Source organism: Pipistrellus kuhlii, unplaced genomic scaffold (genome assembly GCF_014108245.1).
Source record: "Pipistrellus kuhlii isolate mPipKuh1 unplaced genomic scaffold, mPipKuh1.p scaffold_m20_p_1, whole genome shotgun sequence".
Classification (NCBI taxonomy): Eukaryota; Metazoa; Chordata; class Mammalia; order Chiroptera; family Vespertilionidae; genus Pipistrellus; species Pipistrellus kuhlii.
In genome coordinates, this window is record NW_023425404.1 from 86,060,343 (window position 1) to 86,072,833 (window position 12,491).

At 41.9% G+C, this 12,491-nt stretch overlaps 1 protein-coding gene and 1 non-coding gene across 30 annotated transcripts in view; one reads left to right on the forward strand and one right to left on the reverse strand.

Moving 5' to 3' along the window:
* Nucleotides 1–4,519, forward strand: part of CREM (cAMP responsive element modulator) — a 96,398-nt gene extending 91,879 nt beyond the window's left edge. For 17 of the 29 annotated variants that reach the window (XM_036454475.2, XM_036454477.2, XM_045586409.1 and 14 more), the window contains one exon: nucleotides 3,465–4,519. In XM_036454475.2, the coding sequence (XP_036310368.1) occupies nucleotides 3,465–3,609 (145 nt within the window). In that variant the 3' untranslated portion in view covers nucleotides 3,610–4,519. The remainder of the gene's footprint in view (nucleotides 1–3,464) is intronic. The other 12 variants (XM_045586387.1, XM_036454483.2, XM_036454520.2 and 9 more) reach the window with 1 other exon arrangement.
* LOC118709851 lies at nucleotides 1,581–1,685 on the reverse strand. Its single transcript, XR_004985164.1, has one exon. It is a non-coding gene; the product is annotated as a U6 spliceosomal RNA (small nuclear RNA).
* Nucleotides 4,520–12,491: the final 7,972 nt, after the last annotated feature.

The following is a 12,491-nucleotide window of genomic DNA, read 5'->3' on the forward strand; positions in this document are numbered from 1 at the left end:
CACATCTTTTTAAAAAAAAGTATTTTTTCATTGATTTCAGAGAGGAAGGGAGAGAGAGATAGAAACATCAATGATGAGAGAGAATCATGGATCAACTGCTTTCTGCACTCCTCCTACTGGGTATGGAGCCCTCATCCTGGGCATGTGCCCTTGACTGGAATTGAACCCGAGACCCTTCAGTCCACAATCCTCTATTCACTGAGCCAAACCTAGGGCTACCTTTATTTTTAGATTAAAAATTTTGTCAGAACTACAGAAACAAACTAGACAAAATATTAGGCAGTAGGTTCCTATAAAAGGTGTCCCACATCTACATACACATGTATATCAGCTCTCCCTAAGGGGGAAAATAAAAATAAAATTTAAGAGTTAAAAAAAATGATTACTTAATAACTTTTGGATAGCATTTGTGTTTGGGCTCTTAATAACCCGAGGGAATGGAGGCTCACCCTGGTAGGTGTTACCTGGATTCAGTCCAGAGGTGCATGCAGCCAGAACAAGGGCTCCACAGTGCCATCGAGGATCCAGCTCTTCCTCCCTGCTCTGTCATCTTGACTGTGACATTCGTTCTTGTGATCACAACATGACTGCCACACCTCCAGGCATCGCTTCAGTTAGAAAGAAGGGAGAAGAGCTGGAGCTGGAAACGTGGCTGCTTGAGTCTGATGCTTCTAAACACGCTTCTAAAGACCCTTCCCACAACGTTCACCCACATCTCATTGAGCAGAAATAGCTAATAGAATCTCTAGCTGTAAGGGATTCTGAGAAGGTTCTATTTTCGCTTTCCAAATCTCCATTTCAGAGCAAGACAAAGGAAAAACAGATAATAAATGGCTATTAGGTTGTTCAGAATCTGTTGAGTAAATACCATATGTAAGTTTTGAGTGCTTTATAACTACTGTTTCTGTAACTGTCACCTAACTTTCACATGCAAATAGGGCTGGTTATTATTCTTACCTTGCAGTTGAGGACTAAGGTTCAGAGAGTTTACATAATTCGTTACCCAGTGCAAAGTGGACAGAACCTGGATATGCAATCAGGCTTCATTCCAGAGCTTGTCCACTGCAACACCTGAGTCACCCCAAAAATATCTCAGTGTGAGTTTCAGATTTAACTTCACAGGAAGAATGTAGGTTTTTCTCATTAACATAAAAGAGCTTTTATACATTTTTCTCTTTTTATTCTTTGCTACCATTTATAATGGATATTTAATTATATTTCTACCAATCTGGTGAGTTTTTATATTTTTACAGCCATGTCAGTTTTTCTTGTTTACCATGTATTTTTTCTCCATGCTGAAGATATATCCAGACAAATGCAAGGCCTGAAAACAGAGCTAACTATTAATAGGAGAAACAGGTGTTTTCCATAGCTGAGAAATACTTGGGAATGTGCCATCTACTAGTGTGATTATTTAAGCTTTGTGCTTGTAACATTTGACTCTGATAGCACACATGTGCACACAGGTGAAATGCCAAGTATGGGTATTCACAGTAAATAGTACACCTTGGTAAACACAAATTTAAAAATTGATCAGCCCACAACACTGCTGTTAGATATTTACTTATTATTTATTTATTTTAAATATGGAACTTCACGAATTCGCATGTCATCCTTGCTCAGGGGCCATGCTAATCTTCTCTGTATCATTCCAATTTTAGTATATGTGCTGCCAAAGCAAGCACCTGTTAGACATTTAAATTTCCATTTAATGATGAATTCTTTTAAAAAAGACTATCTTCCTTCCATATTTGGAACTTAATTTAATTTTTATTCATTAAACCCTTGGTTTAATTGAATGTATTTTAGCTCCTGAATTGTGTCCACCAACTGGCAAATTTATGTGTGCTTGAATTTATTCTTAACTTTTTTCTGTGCATCATTAGATTAAGTTAATCTGTATTTACCAGATTCAGTTCACTTGTATATTATTACTGTTTTATTAACCAACCAGTTGAGAAGTCTAAGAACTTTGCGGGTTCACAGGGTGAGTGCATTGTTTTTGACTCGGAAATAAGGGTGATTTTTTTCCTGCAGTGCATTGGGATTTCAAGATCTTTTCTGCTGACTTTAGCTTCCCACAGAGAAAACAAATAGACAGTTATTAGAGTCAACTATCCTAAAAATACAGCAGAATTGGCCAAATCTGTTGTGTCCATCAATCCAAGTTCAGAAATGCAGCAATGGTAATGGACATTATAGTCATTGGTATTTTGACATTCAATACAACTTTTGGAGCTCCAGTGGCGCAATCGGTTAGCGCGCGGTACTTATACAATACAACTTTTGATAAAATGTTGAATTATCTTGCAATATAGGATTTTTTTATGTGAAGGTTACTCCAAAGGCATTTATTCTGAATTGAAAACTCCAAAATAAAATTATCAGGATACATCCTATAAAGGAATTAAATTATGAAGTTGCCACCCCTACCCACCCTGAAGAAAAGAAGAGAGAAAATATTAGTTGTTTTCTTAGTTTTGTTTTTTGAGGGTAGGGTCATGCATGAAAATGACGGTAATTCATCTATTTATTGTGTTTGTTGCATTGGCTGCTGGTCTATTCTTTCCTTTGGGCATGCCTACAGTACTTTAAAATTCAGTATGTCGGTTAGTAAATACAGGTGCTGGGCGAAGAGTCTTGTGGTGTGCTTTTGAGTTATTCAGTAGCTTCTTTTGCATGGTTTTAATTGTGGTGTCTCACATTACTGGATTTAAATTATCTGAATTATTGAATATTTATTATGTACCATGCCTTCTTCCTTTTTTAATTTTCAGAAGCAGAGTTCATTTCATTTTGGTTTATGAAAGTATGTATGACTTATAATTCATTTATTGTTATTTTTATTCGTGTTGTTTCTCAGTCAATAAACTGCAGTCGTGATTGATTTACTTGTTTCACTGAGATTTAGTCTTGAAGAATTAAAATCTCCCATATTGACACTTAAGGTTTCTGAGGATTGATTTTTAGAATCATTTTTTATCAAAAAAGTTAACTCATTGTGATGGAATGTGTGGCTTTTGGTGGATAAAAATGACTAAGATAATTGAAAGGATCTGTAAATGTTTTTGTAGAAATCCCACTTTGGGATATGGTTCTATTGTTTCAGGTTACTGAAAACCATTCTGGTCACTGTTCTCATGGAATTGAAGTTACAGCTAAGTTATCTACATACAATGAAGCATTTTTAGGAATGTTAGAAATTCGAGAATGTGATGAGAACATATTCTAAGAAAACACCACTTACGATGAATGCTGGTCAAATGGACTGTGCTCTCAAGTTGTTCCTGTTGTCTTAGTCACCTTAAAAAATGGCATGTGCTTGAGTACATTTGTCATGTGGCGTTGTGCAGATTTTACCTAGGACTGACTGGCTATTGAGTTTGGGGGGTCAGAGTTCATTGAGCCCCTCTGGATTGTGCTGGGAGGTTGTTCCTGAGTCATTTGCCTTGTGTTGGTTCCAGGGAAGCTGCCCGGGAGTGTCGCAGGAAGAAGAAAGAATATGTCAAATGTCTTGAAAATCGTGTGGCTGTGCTTGAAAACCAAAACAAGACTCTCATTGAGGAACTCAAGGCCCTTAAAGATCTTTATTGCCATAAAGCAGAGTAACGGTCTTTGACTTGGACTTTGTTTACTGTGAACTCTAATCAAGGCAGGAGATGGAGCAATTCTTCTAATTGCCATGTGGACATATGGAAGGGACATTTGTGACCCTTAAGAATCCGGTTTGGCTTAGTGTTTGAAATTTAATTAGAAATGTTGTTCCAAGATTTGGAGTGCAACCATGTCACATATAACAAGCTTACTTCAGCCTGTTTGTCAATAGCATGCATGCAAAAATTGTTTGTTTGCCCTTTCGCTTCTATTTTTTTCCAGGGAAGCTGCTAAAGAATGTCGACGTCGAAAGAAAGAATATGTAAAATGTCTGGAGAGTCGTGTTGCAGTGCTGGAAGTCCAGAACAAGAAGCTTATAGAGGAACTTGAAACCTTGAAAGACATTTGCTCTCCTAAAACAGATTAGTAGAAATATTTAACTATGAACTGAATACAACATGTACAATTGCTTTTGAAGGCAATACAATATGTAGCCGACAAGAATTATGGCTTTTTTCCTTTGTATCATTCATCATATTCTCGAATTTCTAACATTCCTAAAAATGCTTCATTGTATGTAGTTAACTTAGCTGTAACTTCAATTTTTTAAAAGAGTCAAACTACAAAAAATTGTATGTAACAAATTTTTAAAATGAAATATTTGTAAGACTTATTCTAATGCTACATATTTGCAGTTCCCAATTTCTGTGTCCTCAATAGTGTCCTATCCAATAAAATTTTCTGCAGGTCTTTTAAAAATCATTTTAGGAAAGGATGATCAAAGGTAATGCATCTGGCAATACAATAAAAATAAACCACAAAAAATATTATACTTTGGAAAGAAACTAGTGACATGCCTTTCTGATAATAAGAGCCTATAAATGAATTTATGGCATTTGCAGATTTTTATAATTAGTTGCTTTGTTCGGGAAATATTGTGTTACTGTCCTTGAATGCCGTAGTTGGAGGATGTTCTTTTTTTTTTTTTTTTAATATATATTTTATTGATTTTACACAGAGAGGAATTGAGAGGGACAGAGAGTTAGAAACGTCGATGAGAGAGAAACATCAACCAGCTGCCTCTTGCACACCCCTCACTGGGGATGTGCCCGCAACCAAGGTACATGCCCTTGACTGGAATCGAACCTGGGACCATTCAGTCTGCAGGCCGACACTCTATCCACTGAGCCAAACCGGTCCTGGTGGAGGATGTTCTTAATAGAACCATGTTGATTTCACATGTAGCGTTCGATGGTCATTTAACTGTCTGAACGTTTCCTACAATCTTTACTCTATTGTGTAATAGAAAAGATCTTGCAAAAGCTCCATTGTCGATGTAATGTTACTTAGTGAAAGTTACAACAAATTGTTAATAACCTGGAAGGGGGTAGAAGTTAGACTTAGAACTGTATTTGCAGACCTTCAGGCGTGCCCGGGCTGATTTCCACACCGGGTCTGGTTTCTGCAAATGCCCTTTCTGCCATCTCCTCTGAAGGACAGCCCAGAGTTGCTACACAGCACAACTACTGTTCGAGCTCAGCTCGTGTGGTGGAGTAGGCCTTTCGGCACAGGGTCTGGAAATCTGCTGACAGACTTCTATTCTGAGTTTTAAAGGTAACAACTATAGGAGTTTTAAAGTAAAAACAACCCAAGATTTTATTTTCCATTTCAAAACAGCTTGAAGTCTACATTAGATCAAATATTTTTATGTTAGCACACTTAGATGAAGTTCGTTACATTGAGACAGCAGTATTATTGCTGGTATCAACATTTCATTCTATGTTTATAATAAAAAGCTTCAAGGAATAAGCCCAAAGCCATAACCATGCCCTGTTCTTTGCCTATGTCTTCTCTCATTCACTCATAAGACCTTTGTTGAAGGCCTACTCTGTGGTAGACTCTGCTATGCTATATTTTCTACTATAACTTCTGCCTTGTTGAGGATGCCGCTCTCCCATCCCTAGTTTCTGTGATAGAACTGGTCAATGCATGTGGGGAGGTTCAGCAGCGGGAGGTCATTTATAAAGCATCTAACTACTCCCCCATCATAATTCTGTCACTTATTTGTAACTCAGAAGGCAGGGCATACCAGTTGGAGCTTTCCTTCCTTTAGAAACACCTTCCTTTAGAGTCTGAGCTCTAAATTTATCTTAATTTTTGTCTCTTATAGAGAAGTTAGATGAGGAAAGAAGACAAGAAGAATAAGGAAAACCCCAAGTTTCAGGTGAAGGAAAATGGTGCTTTGTCATTCGTTCAGTAAGCACTAAATCATGTGCGCCCAATGGCAGCACAGAGAAGACTCAGGAGTAGCAGACAAGCCGTAAATGCTGTGTGTGAGAATTAGAGCAACGTGTAGGCAAGGATTTCATAAGAATGTTTCTCTAGGAGGCAGATTTTGAACCAGACATGGATGTGATAGTGCTGGGGAGGAAGGTCCTCCAGATGAAATCCAGAGCTCACACTCCAAGGTGCTTAAATTTCGGACAGGGGGAAGGTCAAGCTAGTACCCACACAAGAATTAGTTTGGTATAAAAAAGAATGTGCTTCACTCTAAAATAGTTATTTTAGAGGAAGAGGATTGCATCTGATTACTTGGGGCCAAAAATAAATGTCCCCTCATCTCCATAATGCTTTAAAAATAAAACTTAGCCCTGGCCAGTTAGAGCGTTGGACTGCAGACTGAAGGGTCACAGGTTTAATTTCTGGTCACGGGCACATATCTGGGTTGCAGGTTTGATCCTGCATGTAAGAGGCAACCAATCTATGTGTCTCTCACATTGATGTTTCTTTCCCCTTCCCACCCTCCCTTCTGATATAAAAATCAAAGGGAGAGGGGAGGATCCAAGATGGCTGCTCAGGTAGACACCTAACTGCAGCTGCACACAACAATTTGAATGGAATACAACTAAAATGTAGTGTGGACATTGCCCAGAGCTACAGGTAGTCGACTGACCGAAAATTCTACAACAAGAAGGAAAGAGAAAACCAGAAGGAAAATCAGAGGAGCTGAAAAAGCCTAAGGTACAGAGACATGCTGCGCACGCGCGGAGAGGTCGCAGCCGGAGAGGAGGAGAGGGCTGGGTGCTGCCTGGCGTTCCCTAGCAGGAAGGAAATAAAAGCCCCGGCCTGGGCTGAACCCCAGACCTGGCAGCACTGAGCCCCAGATATGGGACAGACCCTGGGGACCCAGGCTCGGGCAGGGGGAGACGGGGCTGTGAGGCGAATCTCAGGGGAGCGGCGAAAAGCAGAGCCCCCGGAGTCGCGCACATTGGACGGAATGTTGACTCTGATGCTGGATTGCCCTGGCGGGAAGAAACAAAACCTTCGGCAGTTCTGAGCCCCGACTGCTCTGAACCCCAGTTCTAGGCCAATCCCTGGGTACCCAGGCTCATGCAGAGGGAGACAGAGCTGTGAGGCAGAGTCCCAGGAGAGCGGCGAAAGGCCGAGCCCCCGGATGCGCACACATTGTGTGCAGAGGACAGTCTGTTGACTCTGATGCGGGATTGCCCTGGAGGGAAGGAGAAAAAAAGCTCCAGACTGGAGGAACGCAACGAGGAGCAGGAGCCCCTGCCGGACACCAGCCAGTCAGGCGCCAGCAAGGAGCTGGGCAACAGGGCCCCCAAGGGGGTGGGGTGCCCCTGGGCCCTTGACTGCTGATCGCAGGCCACGGAGCCGAGGCTGAGGGCTGCTTCCTGGGCGACGCCAACCCCGGCAACAGGCTGAAGCAGCGCAGGAGCCTGCGGAGAACAAAGGGGTGCCACAGGCCAGCCTGCTGAGCTTCCAGGACAAGGAGGAAGAAACCAAAGAAGTTTTCAATATGAAGAAATCAAGTGAGAGCAAAAGATAGTAAAATTACTTAAGAAAGAATACAAAGAAGATCTTGAAAAATCAAAGACTAAGTCAGAACTCAATTCAGCAGCCAACATTGCAACATAAATGAGTTTTTTTTAAAAGAAAGGACAGAATGTTGGAACAGCGGCGGCCAGGCCTAGAGTGGCCAGGCACAAGGCAGTGGCAGCCGGGCCCGGAGCAGCAACAGCCAGGCCCCAGAGCAGCAGCAGCCAGAACCACAGCAGCAACAGCCAGGCCTGGAGCAGCCAGACCTGGAGCAGTGGCAGCCAGGCCTGAGGCGGAGGCGGCCAAGCCCAGGGTGGCCAGTCCAGGATCACCCAGGCCTGGAGTGGCCGGGTCCGGAGAAGCCAGGCCCAGAGCAGCCGGGTCGGGAGCAGCCAGGCCCAGAGCAGCAGCAGCCAGGCCCGAAGCGGCCGGGCCCGGAGCAGCACCAACCAAGCCCGGAGCAGCCAGGTCAGGAGCGGCAGTGGCCAGACCCGGAGCAGCTGGTTGTGGAACCGACCAGAGCAACAGAGTCCAGGCCCGAAGCAGCCAGGTCTGGAACACCTTGCTCCTCGCTTGCCCCCGCCCCAAGGCTGCCTCTCAGACATGGCTGGAAACTTTTGGGGAAACTTGAGGGTCTGCTGAATCAAGTGATGAAGGCTTAGATCTGGATTTGTTGAGTTAGTATAGCGCTGGGGTGTTGATCTGTGAGTGCCTTGTGTGGGGCCTGGATGAGGTTGATTGATCTATTTGGAAAAGTCTTTTGTGTGAAGTGTATCCTTGGGCATGTGGAAATATTATTGATTTGAGAAAATGCTAAGTAACTGATTTACTATCTGAAAAATTTAAAGTTCTGAAAGTTTAAGGTCTCTTGCCAAAAAGAGGTTTTAAAGCTAACACCTTAATTTTAATGGAGAAAGGGAATGATAAGCCCTTCCCACCCAGAACAGGTAATCCAATTCCAACCAGCAGCTATGTTTAAACAATGTGTCCATTTACACTTGAATGGCTACACCTTTAGATAGCCTAAGGGCAAGTTTACATGTAAACAAGTTTGCTCTCAATTCCCAGGGCAGAAAAAAAACAAAGTTTAAAATTATTAGATTTTAAAATTTCTTCTTAGAAGTGTAAAAGTTTATTAATTAAAAACAACAAAAAAAAGGAGATTGAAAAACCTGATGAACAATAATAGCTGTTCATTGTAGTAGATATGGGAGGGGAGTGGCCTGACTGTTCTGGGGGGAGAAGGGAGGGAGGATGAGACTGAACATAAACTGTGCACCTATGGAAGAGGACAATGGGGGGTGTGGAGGGGGTGGAGGGTGGGGTGGGAACCTGGTGGAGGGGGAAAGAAATGAGGAACCTTTGTAATAATATGAACAATCAAGATTGATTTAAAAAAAAATCAAAGGGAAAGAATATCATCCAGTGAGGATTAAACAAAAAAATATAAATAAGTAAATAAAATATTATTATCTCACCAAATAAGTCCAGAGGTAGGAAATCCTAGGCTGATCAATATAGTGACTTAATGGCATCACAACCAGACCTTTCCCCCTGCTCTGTTTAGGCTGGGTCCCTTGATCTAATATTGCTGCCCCAGTTTCAGGGAGGAGACAGGCAGCATCTCTTCCTTTTGTCCTATTTGAAAAGCAAGGACAACTTGCACAGAGGACCCTCTGTGTCCTTACTAGCTAGATTTTCATCATAACTAGTCGCTGGTAAGGAGAATGGAATTAAAAGCACTGGATTTCCAGTGAAGATTCAACTCCTGGGGTTGGGACCGTCCCAGGCTTCTGTGAGGCATGGCCATCAATACTGAATAAAATGGGTTCTGGAAGAAAGCTGTTGATGCAACTGACAATGCTGCCATCCAGAGATGGTAAGGACATACATTGCTCGGAAGGTGGTAACAGCTTGAGATAACTAGGGCTTCAGCTGAGCTCTCAAAGGTGCATTGGAACTGAATTCTTGCTCATTCAGTTTGTCCGTGAAACCAAAGCTCTTGCTATGAAAATAGCTTAGTTTTATAACTCTCAGCCTCCAATAGACAATGCCTACAAATGTGCTGAACACAGCAAGAAGTAAATTGGAAGCTGCATGAATATCTACATCTTGACCACATAGGTGCATAGAATCCAGAGCTGAATTTGGAGGAAAGGGGGGGGGGGGTCATTCCAAAAGTTTCAGAACCAGGACTTTTGAATATAGAAATTACTGATTCTGGATCATGGGGTTACACCATCTTGTCATACTTAATTATGTAGTTCACCATGTTAAAACATGCGAAATGGAGAAATGAAAGAAATGAACTTCTCTGTGTTGAAATGTGTTTTTGCACCACGCTTGTACGAAACAAGACATGCTCCATCCCTTTTCCGTTTTCTTGTGCCCAGTTCATGCTTCCTGTGTGCCTAAAGTACAACTTTAAATATATAGAGAGGACCTGTGAAACTAGCACTATGTTATTATAGATTGCAGTGAAAAGCAACTAAGCAATTTGGACATGTTTGAGACAAGAACTATTGCCAGCCAGCTAGCCATGACATCATTTCATCGTAGTAGACCAAAATTCTCAGAAATGTGCCTCTTCTTTTCTAAGGTCATCCTAAAGACACAGGCCTGATTCTGAATTACTTAAGCTTGGTGTATCTTAATCTTTATGCTTTATGTGTAGCTTTTTTCTATATAAATTCATTTCCTCATAAGTACATTTTTAACACTTTGTTCTTCAAAAACCCATTTTGCCATTTTGTGATAGCTAACTTATAATGAGGTTTAAGATATTTGTTTCAGGACTATTCTCTTTACACACAAATAATTCCAGCAGGGATGGAAAATGATGAATAAAAGGAGAAAACTAGCTGCTTTGTTATACTATATTGTACTTGCTCAAATAAAATACAACCTTTGTTATTTCCTTTTTTGTTTCTTTAATCCTCACCTGAGGATATATTTTTATTGATTTTAGAGAGAGGACGGGAGAGGGGATGAGAGAGAGAAACATCGATCCATCTGGGTAACAAACCCACAACCTGGGTATGTGCCCTGACTGGGAATTGAATCCATGATCCTTGCATCCTGTGCCAATGCTTCAACCAACTGAGCCACACTGGCCAGAGCAAACTCTGTTATGTCTAAGCCGGTCAATTTTTACAAGGATGCAGAGTTTTGTCCAGGTCTTTGTTTTCAAAATATCTTGAAAAACAGCTTTGAAGGCTGGGCCAGGATGGGTTATCTGAACTAATACCCACTCACACTGCATTTGCCCTGTTCTTACAATTGGTGCCTTTATCTCCCTGTGCAGCAGATGAGAGTTAGAGATAAGACCTATGCCAGATCTATAATAGGAATTCCTTTGGCTCCCTTGTGCAGAAGCCAGTCAAAATCTGAAGAACCCTGAACCAAGTAGAGTTCGTCCTCTCTGTCCCCTCAGGGCACCCAGCTGTGGGCTGCATGGATGGACAGCACAGAAGGGAGCTCATAGGGAGGCATAAAAAATGTTGAGATCTAAATTACATAAGATAATTTACCCATTTAAAGTTTGTAATTCAGTGGCTTTTATTATATTTAGAGTTACTTAATCATCACCACAATCCAATTTTAGAAATTTTCATCACCCTTAAATAAACCCAATACCCACTAGCAGTCACTGCCTCTCACTCCCTCACTGTCCCAGGCCTTGAGAACTATTAATCTACTTTCAGTTTCTATAGTTCACAAAGAACTTTTTACAAATGGTGGTAAAACATACAATTTACCTTTTTTTTATGGCTTGATACCTGGTGAGGGACATGTGGGAAGCGACCGATCCATGATTCTTTCTCATGATTGATGTTTCTCTCTCCCTCTCTCTCTCTCTCTCTTTCTCTCTCTCTCTCTCTGTCTCTGTCTCTGTCTCTGTCTCTCTCTCTCTCCCCCCTCTCTCTTTCCCTCTCAAATCAGTAAAAATATTTTTAAGAATAATAAAAGGTTTTTAAAAACACGAAATGTGCTGTCTTTACCATGTTTTTAAGTTCAGTGGTGTGAAATTTACATTGATGTGAATCAGATCTATCCTAACCACTCCCTGCCAGCCTGATCAACGCCTAACTGCTACCCTGAAGGCCTGGGTCCCCCACAACTGTCCTCTGCAGGCCTGGTTGCCCCCAACTGCCCTCCCCTGCTGGCCCTCTTGTGTCCACATGGGGATGTCCATCTTTGACCACATGGGGGCAGCCATCTTGTGTGTTGAGTGGTGGTCAATTTGCTTATTACCTCTTTATTATATAGGATGAGCCTCTGTTTGCTCATGTGACAAGGTTGATTGAACAATACTAAGTTATAATATATCATGTAAATGAAGTGGTGATCAACATAAAGTATGAATTATAAGCCTCATATTCCTCATAAACCAAACCTTATACTTAAAAAATTTTTTTGACATACAATATTATACTATCTTCATGTGTACAACATAGTGATTAGACATTTACATACCTTACAAAGTGATCATCCCAATAAGTTTAGTACCCATCTGACACCATACATCCTTATTACAATACTAGAGACCTGGTGCACGAATTTGTGCAACAGGGGGTCCCCCGGATGTCATGCAGGGATCAGGCCGAAACCTACAGTCCAACACTGCCTGCATCTCCTACCTGCCAATCCCACTCATCCCGGCCCCACTGTTCCTGCTGCGGGCTTGTGCTCAATCAGTCCTGATCAGGAAAGGCTTGTGCTGCTATAGCAGCACTGCACCTGGTGCCCTCCCAAGGGAAGTAGCCTGCGGGATCAGGCTGAAACCAGCTTTCCAACATTCCCCGAGGCGTCCCGGATTTTGAGAGGATGCCAGGCTGTGGGACCCCATCAGTGCATGATTGGACCAGGGAGGGACCGCAGGAGGGCTCCAGGGCGTATCTGGCCCACCTTGTTCCGTCCTGATCGGCCAGACCCCAGCAGCAAGCTAAACTACCAGTTGGAGCATCTGCCCCTAGTGGTCAGTACACGTCATAGTGAGCAGTTGAACAACCTTAGCATAAATTAACATATTACATTTTTTAAAAATAAATCTTTATTGT